Source organism: Rattus norvegicus, chromosome 9, assembly GCF_021556685.1.
Source record: "Rattus norvegicus strain SHRSP/BbbUtx chromosome 9, alternate assembly SHRSP_T2T, whole genome shotgun sequence".
Lineage (NCBI taxonomy): Eukaryota > Metazoa > Chordata > Mammalia > Rodentia > Muridae > Rattus > Rattus norvegicus.
In genome coordinates this window covers 39,845,810-39,871,840 of record NC_141542.1, presented here as the reverse complement: position 1 = coordinate 39,871,840, position 26,031 = coordinate 39,845,810, and the positions used below count along the sequence as shown (strand labels likewise).

Below are 26,031 nucleotides of genomic sequence, written 5' to 3'. Positions count from 1 at the left end.
TTTAGAAATCACAGTGACTCACTAGCATTTCAGTCTCTAGGAATTTATTCTGCAAAAAAAAAAAATCCCTATCATAACTGGAATGTCTGTAACCGGAGACTTGGTTTACTTAGGAATCAGCATTGCTGTCTAGTGGAAGAATGGCCACTTTTGTATGCCATTTTAAATGGAATGAGAAAATTGTTTACTAGACTGAATAATGCCCCAATGTTGAGTTTGCTAGAACTCTTCCGGTTCTATTTTCTCACTGTCCATCCGTGCATACAGTATATATAGGGACGGTACTGAACAGCCCTCACACGTCACCTGCGGTCCTGAATATTGATTTAGCTGCAAGTAGGTAACCATTTTGTGGCAGGTATGTCTGAGCAAAGATTAACTAAGTGGGACAAGGAGATAAACACTGTTTCCAATGCTTGCTACTTCTGTAGTCCTTGAACAGTTTATAACATCCATGCATTGGCTTTAGCAAAAATAGCAATAAGAAGGTGAATGGTAAAAATGTAATAAGGCCATCGAAACGCCTAGAAGAATACGTAGAGCATGACATCTTTGATTACAAAACTTGAAAAAAAGAGATGCAGTGATCAAATGAGAGGGTAAGATGTCACCTTTGATACGACATATTTAGAAGTGTACTTGGGAAAGATAATGGGGAATGAAAATTTTATGTATGCATATTTTATATAAGGAAAGCATTTATATATTTCAAATGTGTTTTAAAGCAGACAGCACAAAAAAAGGTAAACTAGAAATGCATATGGAGCGTGTCTGTGGAAAAATGTTTAGTAGTTTATCTTACTGCTTGGCTTTGATCATATATATATGTATATATATGATATATACGTACACATAATTAAGTCAGTATTTTAGATGTTTAGAGTTCATAAGCAACTGAAATGAGCCCAAACTTATTTTTATTTTCTTATGTACCAAATGATAGGCACATACCTATAATTCCTGCAGGTGGTGGCTGAGGCAGAAAGGTCAGGAGCTCAAAGCTGGCCTTGGCCACATAGAAAGGACTAAACCACCCTGAACTACATAGAAAGACTCTTAGTAAAACAATGAAATTAAAATAACGAGCTACTGTACTGTGCAGAAGGACACCCACTCACCCCGAATGCCAAGCAGGTTATATGGCGGACTCAGAAAGGTGGAGAGAGTCATGCTTCCCGAGAACGGGTAATTTATACCTGTCCTACCTAACTAGGCGACCCGTGCGCTATCCCCGACTAGAGAGCATAAATTCAGGTGTTGTAAAAGCCATCAGAGAAACTGAAGAACTAGTGCTCCTTCATATGAAGGTTGGTGACACGTGGGCTTTTCATGTTGAGGAGTCTCCTACATTTTGTAGGAGGTGGCCCGTTCCTTCAGGTCTGCTCAGTTGGACTGTCTCAGATTAGGAACCTGTTAAATTGCTCAGTATTATTCTCCGTGTAACAATCCAGTGCCCGATTCATTCTTTTTGGTGAAGTTGCCATAGGGGTGCTACAGTAGTTCGCTTCTGTCCCTGCCGTACCTACCACTAACCTCTGAACAAAAGCACTCTTGGGGGAGACAGTTTATCATATTCTCTTCAGCGGCAGCTGCTCTCACCAAACATTTCATGCTCCTGAGAAGTGACTACGGCTTTCGCAGAGCCAATGGCCATTCAGGAGGGGAAAAAAACGGCTAAACAAAACTTGGTTCTTGTTTCCCTTCTCTCCCATCAGAGTCGGGCCACAAGAAGTTGAAAAGCACCATCCAGAGGAGTACGGAAACAGGCATGGCAGCTGAAATGCGGAAGATGGTGAGACAGCCGAGCCGGGAGTCCACGGATGGCAGCATCAACAGTTATAGCTCGGAAGGAAAGTAAGTGACGTCTTGCTGCGTGTGTCCTTAAAGTGTGGGCGGTTTAGGACTTCTTCTTCTGAGTCACTTTTTCCTGTAACCAGAAGTTTCCCCACCTGTTCAAATCTGTCAAAGGAATAAAACGAGGTCCTTCACTGAACAGATAGTATAGCAATGCCACATTTAATTAATTTTTTCACATAGGAAACATACGGCCTGGCTCTGCCCCCAGAAGCACCTGAATGAAAATTTAGAATCGAAAAGCTGATTTCTGATCTCCCAGTTTCTCTCCTAACCATTCTGAGCTAAATGATGTTGTAAGCCTGATGCATTTTTACACATAGACCACTTACATTTTCCTGTTCTTAAAATACCACCAACTCATTTCTATCTTATCATGGGGGGAAAACAGACTCTACCTCATTTTTCTAATTAAAGATTTTTAGTTCTATAATTGATTAGTTCTGAAAGTATAAAGACATTCTTTTTTTATTTGTGAGAACGTTGACTAATTTGTGCAGTTACTTAACAAGATCTGCATTTGGGGGTTAAAACTGGATTCTTTCAGAGGAAATGCTTCTTCCAAGTATTACCTTTGCTTAGTGGGTTACAAGCGATGAAACACTTGCATGTTTTTCATAATTGCCGAGCCATCTTAAATCTGAATAAATTAGGGTTTACAAAATAGCCTCCTAGGTAAAGGTTATGCCTAATGATGCTGTGAACCCACATAAAGGTGAAAGGAGAGAACTGGTTTCTGAAGGTTGATCTCTGACCTCTATACAGAGCCCTGGCAGGTGCAAGACTTCGAATGCACACACACACGCGCGCACGCACGCACACACACACACACACACACACACACACACACACACCTTACATCATACACACACACACACTAGTAATAATAAATACAAATTTTCAAAATTGAAGACATTAAATATATTCTCCATAAGAAGTCGTGCTGTCCTAGAATATTTATTAAATATACTAGCAGCTGTTTAAAATGCTCATGAGTAAACAATGTAAAGTGAATGAGATTGAATTATAAATATCTAGGAAAGCTGACACATTATGAACTGTAACAGAGTCTTCCTGAAGGGAGTCTCCGGCCTTAAAATGACAGTATAAACTGCCGGAAGCCTGCTCTAGTCAGGAAATGTGTGAGACCAAGGACAAAAGGCTGAGGGTCTCAGGCCTTGTGGGAAAACTTAACTCTCTAACTGTACTGGACGCTAGAAGCTGATAGCTTCTGAAAAACTGAATCACTTTCTTGTTTATTCTGTGGTTAAAAACCAGCTAGTTTTGGAGATTAACACCTCAAGGTTTAACAGCAGGGGATTAAGTTGTTCTTCCCACCTGCGGGTCAATCACAGGAGTGCAAGGCTGAGAGTTCATTAATTCCTCCTCAGCTAGAGGAAGTTAAGCTTGTAGAAAGAAGCACTCCTTTTGAAGGAGACTTGAATTTTTGTTTCTGAGAGAAAAGAGAAACTACTTTCTATTGCCATGCTTAAATCTTATCTCTCTTCGGGATACATGGTCAACATGGTATCCCAAGCAACATTTTTTTTTCAGAAGTTCAGAAGTTTAAAACTTAAATTCAAATCATAAATTGAACAAGAAGTTGCAACAGAGATGTTTACGTGTGCTTCCATTAAAGACCGGTTGTCTAATTTAACATTCTTTTTCTGCCGATAGCTCCATGGGTTCATTAAGAGTTTAAAACAACAATTCTTATGTTATGAATTAGCATGGTTTTGTCAAGAGGCAAATCACCTGCCTTGAGTTTCTCTAGTATTAAACTTTTGTATAGATAAATCCAGTCAATATTTTATCCTTTATCCTTGTACTTAAAATAAATTGTCCTATCCCCGTTTATGACTTTCAGTTATCAGATAATTATTTTACAACCAGCCTAGAAGAAATGTTTTCCCTGATCATAAATGTGATCCAAACCTGCTTTCTATCCTAGTGCAATTAGCCCATGACACATGAACGTTTACAGAGCCCTCTTTCCAGCACTTTCTATAGAGGGCTCAAAACTACTAGTATAAACTTGGGGATCTCTATAAAATGATTATTAGAAATTAAGAAGTAATTTATTTGTCTACCTAGCTTTACTACAAGAGAATACAACTTCATTGATCTGTAGAAACTCTACCCAATATGGTGGGCTAATTCCCAGGGATCATCAGACTATTTAATAATAACAGGAAAGACATAATAACAAGAATCAATTATGCGATAAGAGTCTCTGAAGACCTTGCAAGTCAGTGCACCCATCACAGACCATGCAATAGATAGGCCATATTCAGAAAACCGTGTTACTTTTCTGTCTCTCCTAGATGGATTCTGATAATAAAACCCCCTCCTGTCAATCAATTGAAGTGTTGAGCTTCACATGCTTGCCTCATAGGTAACATGAATAAACAGTAAAAGCAACCGCCAACTGGGGTATACGTCCACTGATCAGAACTACTTAAAAAGAAACTAGCAAGAAGTCTAATTTGATTTTGCTCTCATTTATTTGCTGTAGCTTGATATTTCCTGGAGTTCGAGTAGGACCCGACAGTCAGTTCAGTGATTTCCTTGATGGGTTGGGACCAGCGCAGCTCGTTGGCCGTCAGACGCTCGCCACCCCGGCCATGGGTAAGAAATATTTTCTGCAGTTTTATGGTTGACAAGGTCATTTAAAATTGCATAGTGTTACAAACGAGAGAAGGTATTACTGTTCTCACACATAAAGTATAAATGACACTGGAGGATCGCTGCACAGGTATATGCTATGATTCACAAGACACAAGCTTAAAGAACAAAATCAAAAATGAATGCTTGAAAGAAGTACGGTTATTTGGCTTCATCACAGATGAGGCGGGGTTCACATCAAATCCATAGTTAGCTGTCCACCTGAAAGTCAGGTCTCTAGAAAGGGTATAGGCCTCCTCTTTCACTGGAGGCATTATTTTTCTTACAAGAATTGGAGGTTAAGATTGTGAGCCACCCTGGTTACCAACCTTTGTTCATAGTTCAGATGCAACGTCTCATACCTACTTTGAAAGCATAGCTAAGCTGGATGTATATGGGGGATTTCTAAGAGTAGGGAATTAGAATCACCCCATTTACTCATTAAAGCCATCAGGGATTGAATGCAGTTTATAGGGATACAACAGTTTATAGAAATAAAAGTAAATTATATCGGAAGCAAACGACAAACCCAATAACATCTTTTTTTCTTTCGTAAAAACAATAATGTAAACATAATCACCAGATACCAAACACAGATAACCAGCCAAAAAAAGAAAATGGAGATGCTTATTTTGAATACAAAAGCAGCAGAAAATAGAAACAAACTCAAAATGAGTCCATACATTAAATAGTTTGAGGAAAATTAGAGAGATGGCAGGGGTTAAAGACCACTCACTGCTCTCTCAAAGGAGCCTAGTTCATATGACATACTAAGTGGCTAAAACTATAAACTCTACGGAGTCGAACACCTTCTTATGACCTCACAGATATCCCACGTGGGGCACGCACCCCTGAAGATGCTCGTATGCAAACTAAAATCTTTAAAAGATTATACAGCTCGAAGAGCTAAAAGAGTAAGATTGAGACGTACGGGAGATAATGAAAAGTTATGAAAAAACTTGAGTTTTCTAGAAGTGATAGATGCAGTTAATATATTAAGCGAAAGATCGCATTATTCAAGCAAAGTTGGGGGTGGGGAAATTGATAACTAAAAGATAAGCCATAAGACCTTCTCCAGAGTTAACTGGAGAAACCAAAGAATGGAAAGAATGAATAGGGAGATAAGGAAAGGGAAAACAACACTGCTTGTGTGTCCCTGCTTTCAGATGTCATAGAGTGCTCTGAGAAGTTTGATGCCAGTACATCAATGACTGGCATAATATGGTGGCATCTAGCAAAAATGAAAATGTTCACATACTGTAACTCAACAATACAACTTCTAGCTCTATAGTCTCAGGGACTTCTCGGTAGCATACTTTGTAACAGTTCAAAATAGAATAGGCAATAACCCCAATCAAGAGTAAGTAAAGTAAACGTGACATTCACAAAATAGAAAATAACACAGGGCTCTGGGGAGATGGCTTAGTGACAGGAGCATGCACTGTCCTTGAAGAGAATCCAACTCCACCCAGAACCCAATATGGCCACTCACAGTCACATAGCATCTCTAGCTTAATGGGATTTCCCGTCTTCCTTTGGCCTCTGTGGACACACACACACACACACACACACACACACACACACACACACCAAAATAAGTTTCAAACATTTAACATATGGAATTTTATTTAAGTTACCAAGTTATTAAAAAATGTCACCCACTGAAAAGCACATGTGAAGAAATGAAAGAAAGCAGGGCATTCCCAAGTGGAATTGTGGCCATTATCACTTAACATGACCTCCACTAAAACCTTGGAAAAACAGTTCCAAATAGTTTCGTAAATGAGTTTGAAAACAATAAATACAAGAGACATGAAAATTCTGAAGCCAGTAGTTCTAAGATATTAAAAGAAGAGGTCTCTCTCTAACTTCGTCTAGATGAGAATGTGAGTTTTTATATCAAGATGTACTTGAAACTCAAAAACCCTACTTCCCTAGGAATCGATGAAATGCAGCCGTTCATCACCACTGTGACAAAACTACCTATTTCTAGACTAATATCTGTTAGTGTGAGAAATGGAAAGACACTCTGCTGATAGGACACAGGCACAGTCTTCACATTAGATACTACGCAATACATGTGGCAGCTTTGAATGTCCAGAACATGGGCACAGCTCTCATAATGGACAGTTGATGACTTGTGCAAGCATTTTGACTGACTGTAAGGTTAGATCTATATACTTAAAATCTGGAAATTCATTATTCAGGATATAACCAACAATTCTGTTTTGTTATTGTTTTGAGGTTTTGTTTTGCTTTTTCAAGACAGGGTTTCTCTGTGTAGCCCTGGTTGTCCTAGAATTCACTCTGTAGAGCTGGACGTCCTTTAACTCAGAGATCCACCTGCTTGTGCCTCCCAAGTGTTGGGATTAAATGGATGTGCCACCCCCACCCAGGTGGCAATTCTTATAAAATTGTTAATTATACATCCAATGGCAGTAATGTAAATAACCCATATTTCCCTCAACAGAAGACTTCTTAAGTAGGTAAAAATGCTGTCCTGAAATGGCCTGTGGTGTCAGTGCAACAAGAATACATTGTCATGCAGACAGTATTTATGCAGTTGTTGTAGTAGTCACCAAAATATTGCCGGTGGCTTCCTCTCTTAGTATTGAAATTCAGACTATTAGACCTTGTGATTGCTCAGTAAACATGGTGTGTAACAGAAGGGCAGGAAGACTCCACCAGAGTACACACATCCTGTGAACACCTCAGTGCTGTGGTTAGCAATTCTTCAACTAGTGTGTACATCTCTAAAGATGGACGTGGGAACCATTGAGCTGGCTCCATGATTAAAGTTACTTCCTGTTAAACTGAAGACCTGGGTTCGACCCAAGATGCACATGGCAAGAAGAGAAAACCAAACCCTGGCAAGTTGTCCTCTGACTAAGACGCATACACACATGCACGCACTCATGCATGCACCCTGGAAACATGCATCAAAAAAGCAAATGAAAATTATTAAAATTAAACATGGATTAGTACCAGATAGAAACATGTAAGATACTTTAACAAACTGATTTGTAACCCGAGAAAATAAAGTGGATTTGAGAGGAGTATTGTCATCAGCAGTCATCTCCCGTCAGGGAGATAACAGTTCAATATTTGTCCATCTTCCGCCATCTTTCCTCCCCATCTCCTGACTTGAAGAGAAGCTGATATTTTGTTTTGTCTTCACTTGCAGGCGATATCCAAATCGGGATGGAGGATAAGAAGGGTCAGTTGGAGGTTGAGGTTATCAGAGCCCGGAGCCTTACACAAAAACCTGGTTCCAAATCTACACCCGGTAAGGAAAAGTTGCACCATTTTGGACTCTTTTAAAGTGTATTTTTTTTTACTTTTATGTGTATAATGATATATATATGCGTGCAATGCAGTACTCATAGGGGTGTGTAGAGAGCATTGGACCACCCGGAACTGGAATTACAGACTGTAATGATTGTCGTGTAGGTGCTAGGAACTGATCCCAGGTCCTCTGCAAAAGTAGTGCATGCTCTTAACTATTGAGTCCTATCTCCAGCCCCTGAGGAAAACCTAAATATGGAAAATCTTGATAACTTTGTTACATGTGGGTTTATGTTTGATCTTAGCAAAAGGTTGCAAAAATAATGCATTCAAATCTTACATTCTTGATTTCGCATCATTTGATTGCTTAAAAGAAGCAATTTTCTGGAATCTTTGATTTTATGAAAATGGATCTGGGCTTTCTTTGCAGAATTATTCTGTTGAGAAGTATTGAGGAAATGCTATTATTCTTTAAAATAATTATAGCCATTTCTTAGGCTAAATATTTTTTCTGCATACCTAAAACTACAAAAGAAAAAACATTAAGGTGTAAGATGTGGACCTGCACTTTCATACCAGCCCCGACTCAAGTAAATGAGCCAAGACATTGCAGGGACATTTATTGGACATGAGGAAAGGCACAGTAGTGGTGCTGGGTGGATGGACTGTAAGGAGCCGGATGTTTAGAGTGATAGAAATATATACATGGTAGTTTAGGATACATCTAGTAAGAATCTCCAATCCCTGTAAGGTTTGGACTAATAAAAATAGAATTTAAGCGATACATTCTTATATGTCTACTCATCTTGTTCTAGCTCCCTATGTGAAAGTATATCTTTTGGAAAATGGAGCCTGTATTGCCAAAAAGAAGACAAGAATTGCACGGAAAACTCTCGATCCTTTGTATCAGCAGTCCCTGGTTTTTGATGAAAGTCCACAGGGTAAAGTTCTTCAGGTCAGTAAACTTCCCTGGGCTAATGACACAGCCATATCTGTCAGCTCACTGAAGATGTGGATAGCGTCTAGGGAAATCTGTTCAGTAAAGCCTAGCTTATTAATGTTTGTGAGGAGAAAGACAGAAACGGTCAGTTTATAGTACAGTATGTATGGCATTAACAATATCTGATGAATATAGTAGAAGAAACAAAATTCAACACCTTTCTCTTTTCCTCTTTGTCCTTCACCTTTTTCCTTTTCTTGATACATAGCTGTAAAGCATACAGTTAATGTAGAAATAGATAACGGAAATACTGGCGGTAAATATGGATGATAGAAGATAGATAGATAGGTATAGATAGATGATAAATAATTATAGATAGACAATAGATAGATAATTATAGATAGATAGACAGACAGATGATTATATAGATACAAAGATGATAATAGGTAGACAACTGATAGACAAATTATTAATTGACATATATAGATAGATAGATTAGTGGATGATTAATAGATAGATAGATAGATAGGTATAGATAGATGGTTATAGATAAATGATAGATAATAGATAATTATAGATGATAAATAATTATAAATAGATGATAGATGATTAAAGATAGATGAAAGATTATTATAGATGATACATAAATAATTATAGATAGATAAATGATTATAGATAGATAGATGATAGATACATACATACATACATACATACATACATACACATGCATATATACATAGATACCATGGCAAAATGATAAGAATGATCATTACCCAGTATCAGACATGCGCTATAGAGTGGAAGACTATAGAAGAGAATAGAGACACATAACTCAGCAATGTTAGGTCCTGCCATGTACCTCTTTCAAAGTTTCTAATGACTTTGTACCCTAAATATAATTATGGTTTAGGATCACAGAAATAAAGTGCTTTGTCAGTGTACATTGAGAAACAGGGCTTGCATTCTTAGATGTGCAAAGCAGATGGATGGCCCAGTACCAAACTTTCATAGAGGACTCCAGGATTAGAACACTGATCCCAAGAGTACGTGTCTTAGAAGGCTTGCCTGACACCAGTGTAGTTAATAGTAATAAGTGCCCATGATCTCATTTGCTCACTGCTAACCTGATTAAATCAAACTGTGGAGAAAATCATCAAGAGATACCACCCTCGATTGTCTCCCATCCGCCTCTTCACTAACAAGTCTGTAATTTAAAAGGATGCAGCATGCTCTGGCTCTGTTCACAGAAGCCATGGAGAATGTGCTCCATGGAAACTGCCCTTCTCGATTTGCAGTCTTAGGTTGTGTATGACCATAGCCTCACTGTTGTTTATTATACGAAAGCCGTGCACATATAGCAGCATATATGTGAACAAACACATACATAGACATTTATCTGCATGCTTTCTCTCAGATATTCTCGCTTCTTAAGCTTTACCTACTCCACACTTTTGCCGAATGTCCTCCTCACATGTGGACAAAAGGAAGTTCAAATTGACATTGCGTTTCTCTGCTGCAGGTGATTGTCTGGGGTGACTATGGAAGAATGGACCACAAATGCTTTATGGGTGTGGCTCAAATCTTGTTGGAAGAACTTGATCTATCCAGCATGGTGATTGGATGGTATAAATTGTTCCCTCCGTCCTCACTGGTGGATCCCACTCTCGCTCCCCTGACCCGCCGGGCTTCCCAATCATCTCTGGAAAGTTCGTCCGGGCCTCCCTGCATCCGGTCATAGTAAACTCCTATCCTTCCAGCCAAACTCTACATTTCAGGATAATTATCAGAACCAGATTATTTCATGATCAAGAGCATTGTTGGAGACAGACAATCAACTTGTGTTTTGCCTGTAGTAGTTTTTCGATAATATGTCCCAATTGTTGTTTAAAATATGGCTTCATATGACAGAACAAAGCAGTCAGTCAAATTGCAGTAAGAACGGACATGCTAGTGAGAGCCACTTTACACTTCTTGCAAATAGGAAAAACAAAAGAGGAAACCTCAAATTCACACACACACACACATACACACCAAATTGAACAAACTGGAAATTCTCACTCTGTGAAAAGGTGTACTTCACATGTTTCTGCACAGACCACAAGCAGTGTTGTTTCCCTAGTGTTTGAGATTCTTCAGTTCTGTGTGCTTTCGTTGTTTGTGTGCTGTTTGCTGATTCTTTTTGCCCCGTTGCCTCTCTTTCTCTGTCTTCATTGTATTTATTATTTCCGCTAGCTTTTTTTTTTCATTTTTTTTTTGTCTTTGTCTTTCTTTGCTTTGCCATGACAGGATTAGGTGGTGTTCACAGAGACCCTTCCTTTCTTTTTCCAAAAGCACCAAAAAGGGCTGAAGCAGTCTCTGTAGCATTTTCCCCGAAGTTTTCAAAAGCTGGGCGAGGCGAAGCCAGGGAAGGGTATCACAGGCAGTCACTTTACAGTTCTTCCAAGTCTTGTATGTGGAATTCCCACCCCTACTCCCCCCCCAAAAAAAGAATCACCACCCAAACTAGTAGTCACAGAATGACTTTTCAGTGAAGAGCATATCTGTTTGCATCCCAGATAATTTGTTTCTGTTTTCCATTGTTTGTCATGGAAGACTTTGAAGTCGATCTAGAGCCAATGCTGGGGATGTAGGCTAACCACATTACAGTGCTTCAGCAACCCCTTTTGCAATGCTGATAGCAAAAGGAAAAAGTGCTCATGTGGGGAAACCATGCTCTCAACCTCCCAAAATGGTGACTAAGAATGGATTTGAGCCTAAGACACTTTCAGCTATGCCCAGGCTGCTCAGCCATGGCCCAGAGTAGACCCATCTGCTCTGGGTCGAGCATGGTATGAGCTGTTTAATATTGCACTGGAAATTCCAGTTCATCTACTCTGCACTAAATTAATGTTTTTATTGGATTTCAGTTTACATTTCTTTAAGGTCAATGCAAGCACAAAGTTTGATTTTTTTTTAAATGCACAATATCTTACCTTGTGGGGGAGGGTGGGGAGAAAAAGAATACAACCAAATGCCAACTTGCATATTCTTCATTTGGGTTTTCTTGGCCTTGGATTTCCCTCGTGAACCCTCCGTGTATGTGCTGCAGGCACCCGGTCCTACAGCTGCATCGATATGCCCCCTCCCCCTTCCTTTGATGAGTCGTTCAACTTTTGTGATTTCACAGTTAGAGCAGCATGACTTGGAGCTGTTCAAAGCTGCATGCACATTTTGTATAAAAAATATATGAAAAAGAACGAAAAAACAAGCAAAGATACAAAAGGTTATTTAATAATGTATGTTAGCTCCACATAGGCCGGTTGTATGTTGCATGTAGTTGTACAGTCTGCTTGTTAATTACTATACCGAAATAACCAAGAAATCTAAGCCATCCATTTTTGTTATAGACATTTTGCAGGTTTTAGCCAGACTCGGTATGTGGGTCTGGGGTGAAATGTCTATAGATGGACTTTATTTTTTACCCTCTTGGAAAAAAAAAAAAAAACGTGATGTAGTCTGGACCAAAATTCCTTCTAATAAATATTTTGGTGTAGATTCCTCCTGTGGGGCTGTAACACATGTAGACACTGTGTAAACACTAGGTTTTAATCCATAGACATACTGCCTGCACCAAGTGAATCATTTCTTATTATTTACACATGTCAGAATTACCTGCCCATTACTCCACGGGACACAGATTGACCACCACCCACCATGCTGTGCAGGATGACCTGAGGCAATCGGTGCACTTCTACTAGATTCCGTTCTGTCTTAGTGGCCAACAACCAAACCAACTATAATTGGGTAGTTATCTTTCTATTTTGACCACTTGTCTTAACAAACCCCCTCCCCCCCGTGCTTTTCAATGAACTCCCCACTCATGTATGTAAACATGTTTAATAAAATTTCCTTTTCATGTCAGTTGGCAGCCATCCGTGTTCTATGTTTTGCCAGTTTTCCACTGCGGGTCCTCCGGAAAGGGAAAGGGAGGCTTGGGTTTGCTGTCTGCTGTGGGCATTTGGCTGGCCCGTCACTGCACTCTCTGTGTCTTCAGGGACGACCTGGAAGGCACTTTGCATTCCCTCTGTCAGCCTGTGTAAGTGAGCACATGACTGTACGTCTGAAAAGCGGTATCATTAAAAACAATCTCAGTGAGAACCAAGTGACGGTTGTTTCTCTGCTGCTGTTTGAATGCTAATAAAAGGAGACAATCCTGTTGTCCACTTGACCGGATCATTTGAAGTTATGTGACATACCGGAGAATCATCTCTGCGCCTCTTGTCTAGTCTCTTGGCTCTCTCTCTTCGCCTTTTCCCTCTCGCTCGTTACGTGGCTTATAGGCCCTTGCCTACAGTAGGCTGCGCTGATTCCGAGTCACGAAAATAACAACTTTGGTACTCATAGGTAAGCCTCTCGTCAGTTTGCATAGGCTGCGCTAGCTTCCACTTAATAAGAAAAAATAAGCACGGTGGTATCAAAATCATACCTGACATACCCAAGCAACTTAAGACGTGACACCAGGAAGTGTTTGAAGTTTTTTTAAAAAAAGCCTGTGAACTTTTGCCCATTGGGGGGATTGAATTAATTGGCCTACGGAAGATGAGATTATGTATTATGCTAGGCGGAGAGGAGGCCAAAGCTGTGCTCAGTTCCACTGACCACAAACCGTCAGAGTGAAGACGCTGTTTCACATGTGTTCCTTAGCATGTGATCACATGAGGCAGAAGACAAAACTGCCACTGAGATCAGAGTGCAGCCGGAGGCAGTTTTTAGGATTTTTTTTTTCCTTCCTTTTTGTCTAGACCAGAAGGAAATTATCTCCTTTCATATAAGATAAAATAGAAGCTACCAAACCTTAGGATCTCGGGGTCTACCCTGACAGAAAGATGGAGCTGCCAATTTGAAGGAAAGTTGGGAGCTCAGTGGAGCGTTTGGGGATATGAAAGAGAAGGGAGAAATGACGTAAATAAAAAATTATCTAAACACTAAAAACTCACTTTAGCTAAGATTTCATAGTTTCTTGCTGACTTTCTTAAAGTTTCGGGCTAATATATACTGTTTGATATTACTTAGCCAATATTTAGGACTTACGTCCCAAAATTAAATATTTGGAATACAGAAAAGGAGGTGCCCTCGCCTCAGAGAGCCTCCTGACTATTAAGATTAATGATTGCATGAACAGTCAGTCAGGATGGCATCTGATGTCTATGTAGGAAGAGCCCACGGGAGGATGCTGGATCCTCACAAACACCCTGTAAGTGCTGTTATGACTCCTGCTTGATACAGGAAGCTCCTCAGCTTAGATTACGGAAGGAGAGGAGGAGCTTACTGCTGATTGGAAAAGAAGCCAGACAAGATCAAAGCTCCAGCAAGCTCGACTTCCTGCTCCGATAAACAATTTTTCCATTAATATATGCATTCACTTTACACCCCGATCTCTGCCCACCCCAGTCTTCCTCTTACACAGACCCTCTCTCATCCTCCCCTCTCTCTCTTCTCTACGAGGGAGAGCCCTGTCAGAGCCTCTCCCACTGAGGCCACGCAAAGTAACCCACTTATGGGAACGAGATCCACAGGCAGGCAACCGTTCCTGCTCCAGGAACACTCATACGAAGAGCGAGCTGCATATGTGAGGGGGAACCTAGGTCTAACCCACATGCTCTTTGGTGGTTCAGTCTCTGAGGGGCCCCAAAGGTATAAGTTAGTTGACGCTCTTGGTCTTCCTGTCGGGTTCCTATCGGCTCTGGGGCCCTCAGTCCTTCCCTGAGCTCTGTCCTGTTTGGCTATGGGGCTCTGAATCTGTTTTAGTCAGCTGCTTGGTGGAGCCTCTCAGAGATCCATTATGCTAGGCTCATTAATTGTCTCAGGGATTGGTGCTTGCCCATGGCATGGGTTTCAAGTTGGACCAGTTACTGGATGGTCATTACCTCAGTCTCTGCTCCCTCTTTGTCCCTGCATTTCTTGTAGATAGGGCGAATTATTTAGTTTCTGGCACTGACTTTGCTTGACCCGGCTCTGCATTTTCCCTAGTGGGAAGGACTCCAAAGCAGGGCCATTGTTTTTGAATGCCATTCCTGTCTATCTTGGTCTTGGTGTTGCTTCAGTCACTGCAGTTACCACGGGGGACAGGCAATAGAAGAAGTAGTCAAGGCTTTTCTCCTCTTGACTGTCCTTCTATGACCTGTGTTTTCCAACTTCCTGAGTACAGGAGCCACCCATGCCTCTCAGGAATAGTATGAGTGATGGAGATAAACCAAAGCTTCCCCCAGCGAGGTCCCAGGTTATCGTGGGTCTTAAACTTAAGTTGGCTTTGAAGAACCCTTATTTGACTTACCTCTAACCCAGCAATGCTCCCTCGATTCTGCATCAGCCATAAAAATCTACATTATGAGGTTGAATTGATCATTATAGAATCTTGTACCTGTAGATATTCGAGATGCTTCGCTGGACCTAAAATGTAAGTTATTTCCTTCTTGAACAATTCAGTGACTTCTGTTTACAGGGCACCCACTCCTTAGGCTGGAAGTCATCAGTGTGTCTTGCAGAGCCTGTCCTTTATACAGTATTTCCATCTTGAATGGAGCCACTCAAAGGCAACAAAAATGTTTTCACCTCTGAAAAGTAAGCCATGCTTGATCTTCAGGGCCCAGTTTAATACAAGATGTACTATTAAATATAAAGTCACAGATTAACCACAACAGAGCAAAACTTGGTGGCTTCAATAACCAGTTTTTACCATTTGATAGATCTTCCAGGAAATAAACAGAAAATAAGTATAGAAATAAATAAACAAACAGAAACATTGGGATTGAGAGGCATCATAAATCAAACAGATGAACATTTACAGAATATTCTAACCAGACACTACAGAGTGCGCATTCTTCTCAGCAGCAAATGGAGCTTTCTCTAAAGTTGTGACTGTGGAGATGGAAAGCGACCCTCAACAGATATAGAAAACCAGAAATAATCCCTATGTTTTATCTGACCACAATGGAATGAAGGTAGAAGGCAATAGAGAGAGAAGCTATAGAAAATACTTAAAGTTGTGGAACTTAAACTATGTTATTCCATCATTAATGTGTGAGTGATAAAAATCAAGCTAGAAATAAAAGTTCTCGGGAGTGAGTCAAAGTTAAAATACAACATACTGAAACGTATAATGCAGGTAGTATATGAGGGACATTCACAGCGCTGAGTACACACATGAAAACATTAGGGACATCTCAAACGACTAACTGATACAGCTTACGTCCTGGGCAAAATGATAACAAAGCAAACCCAAAAGCGGCAGATGGAAAGAAATAATCAAGATCATGGCAGAAATTAATGAAATAAAAATTCAAAACACAAAAGAACAGATGAAAGGAAAAGTTATTTAAAATATTAACATTATTGATTTAACCCATAGCTAAAATAACCAGAAAAGATAAAGAGCCAAATTAATGGAATTAGTGATGAATAAGAAGGCGGTGTGACTGGTATCAATGAAATTCAAAAAATCTGTAGAAACTAATATTGAATTGGAAAATACTAAATTATAGTAAAGGAATAAATACATTTTCTAGATTAATATAACTTTTTTCATAATTTATTATTTTATTCACATTATATCCCAATCCCAGTGCCTACTCCCTCCTCTCTTCCCAGTCATGCCCTTACAAATCCCTCCCCCCATTACACTCACCACTTCTCCTCAGAGAAGAGGAAGCCCCCATTGGGTACCACCCTACCCTGGGAAGGACTAAGCACCTTCTCTCCCACTTAGACCCAACCAGGCAATCCAAGTAGGGGAAGCAGATTCAATGGCAGGCAACAGAGTCAGAGATTGTCTCTACTCCAATTGTTAGGGGATGCACATGGAGACCAAACTGCAAATCTGTTACTACATATGTGGGGGGTGAGGTTAGTCCAGCCCCTGCATGCACTTTGGTTGATGGTTCAGTCTCTGTGAGACACAATGGGCCAGGTTAGTTAGACTCTGTAGCTCTCCTCAAACCCTCCAGCTTCCTCGATCCTGTCTGCCACTCTTTCACAAGAGTCCCTGAGCTCTGCCTGATGTTTGGCTGTGGGTCTCTGCATCTGTTTCCATCTGCTGCTGGTTGAAGCCTCTCGGGAGACACTTATGCTGGGTTCCTGTCTGCAAGCATAACAAAGTGTCAGTAATAGTGTCAGGGGTTGGCTTTCTCCCTTGGGGATGGGTCTCAAGCTGGACCAGTCATTGGTTGGCTGGTCCCTCAGCCTCTTTATCCCTGTGCATCAAATTTTAGGTTGAAGGTCTTGTGAGTGTGTTGATGTCTCCCTCCTTCCACTGGAAGTGCTGTCTGGGAGAGGAAGTGGTTACTTCAGTCTCCATATCCCCTGCTGGTAGGAATCTCAGGTAGAGTCATGCCTATGGCTTCCCCCATCTCAGCTCTCCACTAATCCCAGAGATGTCTCCCACTGATTTCCATTTTCATGCCCCGCCATCTCCTGAACCCCTTCCCCACACCTGATCAACAACTCCATGGCACTCCTCACCCCTCGTCCCACCCAGTTCAGTCTCTCCATTCACCTCTGATGACTATTTTGTTTTCCCTTCTGAATGAGATTCACACATATTCCCTCAGGCCTACCCTATCACCCAGTCTATTTGGATCTGTGTACTGTAGCATGGATATCCCATACATTTTGGCTAATGCAAATAAGTGAGTCCATACCATACCATACCATACCATACCATACCATACCATACCATACCATACCATATCATACTTGTCTTTCTGGGTCTGCCTTATATCACTCAGTATGATGTTCGCAAGTTCCATCAATCTGCCTGCAAATTTCATGATGTCTTCATCTTTAATAGCTAAATAGTATTCCATTACATAGATGTACCCCCATTTTCTTTATCCATGCCTCTGCTGAGGCATGTTCAGACTGTTTCCAGTTTCTGCATATTACAAATAAAGCTGCTATGAGCATAGTTGAGCAAGTGTCCCTGTGACAACTGGGGCATCTTGTGGACATATTCCCATGAGTACTACAGCTGAATCTTGGGGTTGGACTAGTCCCAATTTGCTAAGAAACCACCAAATTGATTTCCAAAGTGGTAGTACAAGTTTGCTCTCCTGCCAACAGTAGAGGAATGTTCCCCCTAACTCCACATCTTCATCAGCATTTGCTATCTACTTGAGTTTCTGATCTTAGTCATTCTGGCAGGGGTAGGTTGGAATCTCAGGGTCGTTTTGATTTGCATTTCCCTGATGACTAAAGATGTTGAGCATTTTTAAAGTGATTCTCAGACATTCAAGATTCCTCTGTCGTGAATCCTCTGTTTGGCTTTGTACCCATTTTTAATTGGATTATTTGATTTGTAGGTGTCTAACTGCTCGAGTTCTTCATATATTTTGGAGATCAGCCCTCTCTCAGATGTAGGGTTGGTGTATATTTTTCCCATTCTGTAGGCTGCCATTTTGCCCTATCAATGGTGTCCTTAGCCTTGTAAATCTTTTCAATTTCATGAGGTCCCACATATTAATTATTGATCTCTGTGCCTGAACTATTGGTGTCCTGTTCAGGAATTTGTCTCTTGTGTCAATCAGTTCAAGGAGGTTCCCTGCTTTCTCTTCCTTTAGACTTAGGATGTAGGTTTTAGGCTGAGGTCTTTGATGCCCTTGAATGTGAGTTTTGTTCAGGGTAATAGACGTGGATCTACATGCAATCTTCTACATGCAGATATACAGTTAGACCATCACCATTTGTTGAAGATGCTTTCCTTTTTCCATTGTATGGTTTTAGCTCCTTTGTCAAATATTAAGTGTCCATAGGAAGGTGAGTTTATTTCTGGGTCTTTGATTCAATTCTGTTGATCAACACTTTTGTGTTTATGCCTATACCATTCAGTTTTTATCGCTATTGCTCTACTGTGTAGCTCAAAATCAAGGATGGTGATACCTCTTGAAGTTCTCCTACTGTACAGAATTGTTTTAGTTTTCCTGGGTTTTTTGTTTCTCCATACAAAGTTGAGGATTTTTCTTTCAAGGTATAAAGAGTTGTGTTGGAGTTTTGATGGGTTTTGCACAGAATCTGTAAATTGCTTTTGGTATGATGGCCATTTTCACTATATTAATCCTACCAATCCATGAGCATGGAAAATCTTTCCATCTAGTATCTTCATCAATTTCCTTCTTCAGAGATTGGAAGTTCTTGTCATACAGCTCTTTCACTTGCTTGGTTAGAGGTACACCAATATGTTTTCTATTATTTGTGGCTATTTTAAAAGGAACGGTTTCCCTAATTTCTTTCTTAGGCTGTATATCTTTTGTGTAAAGGAGGGCTACTCATTTCGTTGAGTTGATTTGTATCCAGTCACATCAACTATAGAAGATGTCTGGTAGAATTTTTGAGGTCACTTATGTATACTATCATATCGTCTGGGAACAGCAATGCTTTGATTTCTTTCTTTCCAATTTGTATCCCTTGATCTCCTTCAGTTGTCGTATTGCTGTAGCTAGAAATTCAAATATTATACTGAATAAATAGGGAGAAAGTTGACAACCGTGCCTTGTTCTTGATTTTAATGGAATTACATTAACTTTCCATCTAATTTAATATTGGCTATTGCCTTACCGTACACTGTTTTTATTATGTTTAGGTATGCTCTGTGTATCCATGATGTCTCCAAAAGTTTAAACATGAAGGGGAGTTAGATTTTGTTAAAGGCTTTTTCAGCATCTAGTGAGATGATCGTGCGATTTTTTTAAAAGTTTGCTTTTATAGTGGGTTTCATTGATGAATTTTCATATATTGAACCTGGGATGAAACCTACTGGGATGAATTTTCATATATTCCTGGGATGAAACCTACTTGATTATGGTGGATGGTATTTTTGATATATTATTGGATTCAGTTTGTGAGTATTTCACTGAGTATTTCTGCATCAGTGTTCATAAAGGAAATTGGTCTGAAATCCTCTTTCTTTGTTGAGGTTTTGTGTGGTTTAGGTATCAAGATTGCTGTGGGCTCAGAGAATGAGTTTGGCAATGTTCCTTTTGTTTCTATCTTGTGGAATAATTTGAGAAGTATTGGTATTAGCTCTTCTTTGAAAGACTGGTAAAATTCTGTTCTAAAACCATCTAGCCCTGGGCTTTTTTCATTGGGAGACTTTTAATGACTTCTATTTCTTTTGGAGTTTTAGGACTATTTAAACAATTTACCTGATCTTAATTTAACTTTGATAAGTGGTATCTATCTAGAAAATCATTCGTTTCCTTTAGATTTTCCAAATTTGTAGAGTACATGCTTTTGAAGTAAGATCTAGTCATTCTTTGGATTTCCTCATTGTCTTTTGCTTTGTCTCCCTTCCCATTTCTGACTAATTTGGATACTGTCTCTCTGCCTTTTAGTTACTCTGACTAAGGGTTTGTCTAGCATGTTGAATTTTTCAAAGAACCAGCTCTTGGGTATGTTTACTTCTTTTTTTCCCTTAGGGCTTTCAGGTATACTTTTTATTGCTAGTAGGGGAGCTCTCTCATTTCTTCATGGAGGTATTTAATGCTAAGAACTTTCCTCTTAGCACTGCTTTCGTTGTATCCCATAAGTCTGGGTATGTTGTGGCTCCATTTTCACTGAATTGCAGAAAGGCTTTAATTTTTTTATGTATTCCCTGACTAAGTGATCATTGAGTAGAGTTTGTTCAGTTTCCATGAGTTTGTGGGCTTTCCATTATTTCTATTGTTGAAATCCAGCTTTAATCCTTGGTAGTATGATACATCACAAGGAATTATTTCAATTTTCCTTTATCTGTTGAGGCTTGCTTTGTGACTAAATATATGGTCAATTTTGGAGAAAGTTCCATGAGGTCCTGCAAAGAAGGTATATTCTTTTGTATTTGGGCAATAGGTTTTACAGATACTTGTTAGGTCCATTTGATTTATAACCTCAGTTAGTTTCATAATTTCTCTGTTTACTTTCTGTCTTGATAATCTCTCCATTGGTGAGAATGGATATTGAAGTCTCCCATTAATAATATGTGGGGTTCCATGTGCAGTTTAAGGTTTAGTAATGTTTCTTTTATGAATCTAGGTTCCCTTGCATTTAGGGCACACATGTTCAGAATTGAGAACCCATCTTGGCTGCCTTTTCCTTTCATGAGTATGAAGTGTTCTTCCACATTTCTTTTTATTAATTTTTTGAAAATCTGTATTATTAGATATTAGAATATTACTCCAGCTTGCTTCTTGGACTCATTTTCTTGGAAAACTTTTTTCAGGCCTTTACTCTGAGGTTATCTCTATCTTTGTTGCTAAGCTGTGTTTCTTGAATGCAGCAGAATGATGTATCCTATTTTTATATCCATTCTGTTACCCTGTGTCTTTTCATTGATGAATTGTGTCCACTGATATTGAGAGATATTACTGACCAATGATATTTAAATCCTGTTATTTTGATGTTGTTGGTGTAAGTGGTTCTGTGTGTGTTTGTGTGTGTAGTGTATGTGTGTGTGCTTCCCTTATTTATTTCCTGTGTGTTTCCTTGTGTGTATTTTTCTACTCAGGCTGTAGTTTTTCTTCAAGTATTTTCTGTAGGGGTTTATGGATAGATATTGTTTAAATTTGTTTTTGTCTTAAAATATCATATTTATCTATTTATGATAATTGAGAGTTTTGCTAATTTTAATAGACTAGGTTGGGTTGGCACCTATGGTTTCTTAGATACTATAATACATCTGCCCAAGCCCTTGGAGCTTTTAGAGTTTCTGTTCATATATCTAGTGTAATCTGATAGGTCTGCCTTTGTAAGTTCCTTGGCTTTTTCTCCTTACAGCTTTTAATATTTTTTCTATGTTCTGTACATTTAGTCTTTTGATTATTAGGTGGCAGGAGGATTTTATTTTTCAGTCTGATTTCGTTTTCTGTAAGCATCTTACATGTTTATAGGCATTCCTTCCTTTAGGTTGGGGAAATTTGATTCTATGATTTTGTTGAAAATATTTTTTTGGTCCTTGGAGCTGAATTCTTCACCTTCTTCTATTCCTATTATTCTTAAGTTAGGACTTTTAATAGTATCCCAAATTGCCTGGATGTTTTATGTCAGATTTTCTTTTAGATTTAACACTGTCTTTGACTGATATGCCCATTTCTCCTATTGTATCTTTTACTTCTGAGATTCTCTTTTCCATCTCTTGTATTCTGTTGGTGATGCTTGTGTCTGTTGTTCCTTTCTCTTCCTTAGGTTTTCCATCTCAGGATTCCCTGATTGTGTTTTCTTTATTGCTTCTATTTTCATTTTCAGGTCCTGAAGTTTTATTCCTTTCTTTCAACTGTTTAATTTTATTTTCGTGAATATTTTTAAGGAATTTATTTGTCTCTTCTTTAAAGTCCTCTATCAGGAACACTCCTCCATTGTAGGTGGGATTGCAGACTGGTACAACCATTCTGGAAATCAGTCTGGAGGTTCCTCAGAAAATTGGACATTGAACTGTCTGAGGACCCAGCTATACCTCTCTTGGGCATATACCCAAAAGATGCCCCAACATATAAAAAAGACACGTGCTCCACTATGTTCATCACAGCCTTATTTATAATAGCCAGAAGCTGGAAAGAACCCAGATGCCCTTCAACAGAGGAATGGATACAGAAAATGTGGTACATCTACACAATGGAATATTACTCAGCTATCAAAAACAATGACTTCATGAAATTCATAGGCAAATGGATTGAACTAGAAAATATCATCCTGAGTGAGTTAACCCAATCACAGAAAAATGTACATGGTGTGCACTCACTTGTAAGTGGATATTAGCCCAAAACCTTGAATTACCCAAGATACAATCCACAGACCACATGAAGCTCAAGAAGAATGATGACCAAAGTTCAGATGCTTCACTCCTTCTTAAAAGGGGGAAATGAAAATATTCATAGAAGGGGATAGGGAGGCAAAGTTTGGAGCAGAGAATGAAGGAATGGACATTCAGAGCCTGCCCCTACATGTGGCATATATATATATATATATATATATATATATATATATATATATATATATATATATGTATGTATGTATACAGCCACCAAAACTAGGTAAGATTAATAAAGCTAAGAAGTGCCTGCTGACAGGAACTGGATATAGATGTCTCCTGAGAGACACAGCCAGAGCATGTCAAATACAGAGGCAAATGCTATCAGCAAACCACTGAACTGAGAACAGGATCCCCGTTGAAGGAATTAGAGAAAGAATTGAAACAGCTGAAGGGACTTGCAACCTCATAAGAACAACAATGCCAACCAACAAGAGCTCCCAGGGACTAAACCACTACCCATGAACTGACCCATGGTTCCAGCTGCATATCTAACAGAGGTTGGCCTTGTGGGGCATGAATGGAAGAAGCCCTTGGTCCTGCCAAGATTGGACCCCCAGTGTAGGGGAATGTGGAGGGGAGGGGAAAAAGGAGGTGGGTGGGGAGGTGAACACCCTTTTAGAAGAAGGGAAGGGGGATGGGATAGGGGACTTATGTCAGGGAAACTGAGAAAGGGAATAACATTTGAAATGTAAGTAAAAAATTATCCAATTTAAAAAAAAATAAAGGCCTCTATCATCTTTATAAGATTGAATTTAAGGTCAGTTTTTTTCCCACATATCTGTTTTTTAATTCTAATTTCTTTTTATTTACATTTCAAATATCCCCTTTCCCAGGTTCCTGTCTATAAACCCCCTATTCTATTCCCCTCCCCCTTCTTCTCTGAGGGTATTCCCCCACCCACCCACCTATCACTTCCTGCCTCCCCACTCTGACATTCCCCTACACTGGGGGGGTGGGGAGTGTAGGGTCCAGCTTTGGCAAGACCAAGGGCTTTTCCTCCCATTGATGCCCAACAAGGCCATCCTCTGCTACATATGCAGCTGGAGCCATGGGTCAGTCCATGTGTACTCATTGGTTGGCGGTCACTTTCTAGTGCTTTGGTTGTACTAGGCTATCAAGGGCTCGCTATGGTAGTGGGAGAGCTTTGCTCTGAAGTTGCCATGTTGCCCTTCCTCTTACTGTTTGTAATCTTATGTGGGCCTTTAACTATCTGGTGTACCCTGGTATTCCCTGTGGGCTGCCTTGGACTGGATCTTCTTGGTGTAGCAGACTTTGTTCTTTCTTATTTGGCTGACCTGAAGGAGGCAAGCAGAGCAGTGGTCAGACAATGGAGCAGGGCAAGGGAGGAACAGCCTGCAGCTAGTTCAGGGTAGCTGGGTGTGCCTTAGGGTGACAGGCAGGGGAATAGTGAGGGGAGGGATCTGACCTGTTTGTTTCTTTTAGGCAATCCTAACGGAGGCTGGGAGAGCAGATAATCTTAATATAACTTGACAAAAGTTAAAGCTTGACCAAAATAACATCAGTAGACATGCAAATGGGGGAAGAGGAAATCTTATGGGGCATCCACCCTAGACAAAGAACTACCAGCTATTAAGGTTTGCTGAGAGAAGGAGAAATAAATAGCCTTTTGTAGGGAAGAGTGCCTTAATTTTTTTATCCAATGTCAAGTGGTCAGCCCTAAAACCATACATGATATTCATATACATATATATATATATACACACACACATCATACAAACTGATCAGGATGCATTTGTATACTTAGGGGTCTGTGTGTGTGTGTGTGTGTGTGTGTGTGTGTGTGTGTGTGTGTGTGTGTGTGAACTGAAGAAACGGAGGCCATAAATCTAGAGAAATCAAGGCATATTGACATGTGGGGAGGACTGGAGGGAATGATATAGTTACACTTTAAATTCAAAAATAAAAGAGATAAAATTTTAAGCAGATCTATAGCAAACAATGAACTTTAAGCAGTGATCAGAAGAAAAAAAATTGAACTAGCTAAAAAGCAAAAGGCCAGGTCTTCTGCCAGGCAAAATATCCATCCCTTCTGGTACAATTGTGGTGTAGCTGTTGCTAGGACACCAACCACCTTCCAATAGGATATGTGGTCTACTCCAGAGGAGGGTACTCATACACGGAATCGAACCTAGTAAAAAGTCCATTGATGGCCACACCTTTCAACTTTGATCAAAGAAGCTTCTTACCACAGTGGGCACAGTGGTCCATTAACCAAAGTGTTACATAAGTGAATGTTGAGGCTCAGCACTAAATGGGACATTGCCATCATACCTACCAGGGGACACCAGGAAAAATACTCAGGGGACACCAGGAAAGAAGTGATGAAAGAACATGGGAGCTACAAGATAGGAGGAATGCTATGAAATGCTTCCTTCTGCACATGATGCAATGATTGCATTCATGAGCCATAGCAACTATGGTTACTATGCCTGCACAAGACCTGCACAAAATCAAACCAGTCAAGATTCCAGCATGGGTGGGAGAGGGAGTCATGAGACTCCATCCCACTGAAGGAATCTTAGCAATTGGCAGCTACTTGGCAGAGGAAGCTTCGTGGATGTGGCCACTGAAAGGTTGTTCATGTTTTAGATGATAGCTCATGTTTTAGAGGTGCAGGCAGGCATGACTAATTGAATAATTCAGTGTATTATAAAAGGAATGGAGGAGGAGGAGGAGGAAGAGGAGGAGGAGGAGGAGACATGGAAATGGAAGATAGAAATATTGGGCAGTACATGGGAGTAGAAGATGCTAGTGTAGGATGTGATCGAAACATGTTGTTTACATGTATCAATGTGTCAAAAAAACTGAAAATACATTTTTTAAAAAGTCCTAGGACTAAATTCATTGAGTGCAGAATTCTTCCAACATTTAAATCAGAACTAACACTCACTTCTCAAATTACCCCATAAAATACAGAAGGAAGGAAATCTTCTGAACTGTTTTATTTTTCTGAAATAGGTATTATGGTCATACTAAAATTAGATAAGGACACAACAGAGAAAGTTACACACTAATCTTCCTAATGAACATAGATACAAAAGTTCTATGTAAAACACTTGCAAACTAAATAGAATAATATATCAAGAAGACTATAAGAAACCAATTGATTGCATTCCGGAGAAGCAGAGATGGTTCAACATACATACATCACCAAACATAACTTATGCCATAAACGGACTCAAGAAAAAATAATCCTATGACTATGTCCATAGACACAGGAAAAGCCCTTGGCAAAAATCTACTGGATCTTCATGATCAAAGGCCTTGAGAGGCTAAGGATTGAGGAAAGTATTACAGAAGAAGGGTGAAAAGAGACTATGAACTGGAGAACAGAAAGCAGCGGAGAAGCTGGAGAGGTGGCCTCTGATCAGAGAGCAGCTGCTGCCTTGAACTCGCAGAAGCATTGGTTTCATTCTCAACTCTGTGTCTATCAACATTTGATCAAGGAGGA

At 39.8% G+C, this 26,031-nt stretch overlaps 1 protein-coding gene across 44 annotated transcripts in view; it reads left to right on the top strand.

Moving 5' to 3' along the window:
- Window positions 1-12,948, top strand: part of Rims1 (regulating synaptic membrane exocytosis 1) — a 499,822-nt gene extending 486,874 nt beyond the window's left edge. For 42 of the 44 annotated variants that reach the window (XR_015628955.1, XM_087567857.1, XM_087567849.1 and 39 more), the window contains 5 exons: window positions 1,716-1,854; window positions 4,370-4,482; window positions 7,703-7,804; window positions 8,619-8,758; window positions 10,263-12,643. Coding sequence is in view for 43 of the 44 variants with exons in the window: in XM_087567857.1 (XP_087423983.1) it covers window positions 1,716-1,854; window positions 4,370-4,482; window positions 7,703-7,804; window positions 8,619-8,758; window positions 10,263-10,481 (713 nt within the window). In the remaining variant the exon portion in view is untranslated. 44 annotated transcript variants of the gene reach the window in all.
- The last annotated feature ends 13,083 nt before the right edge of the window (window positions 12,949-26,031 follow it).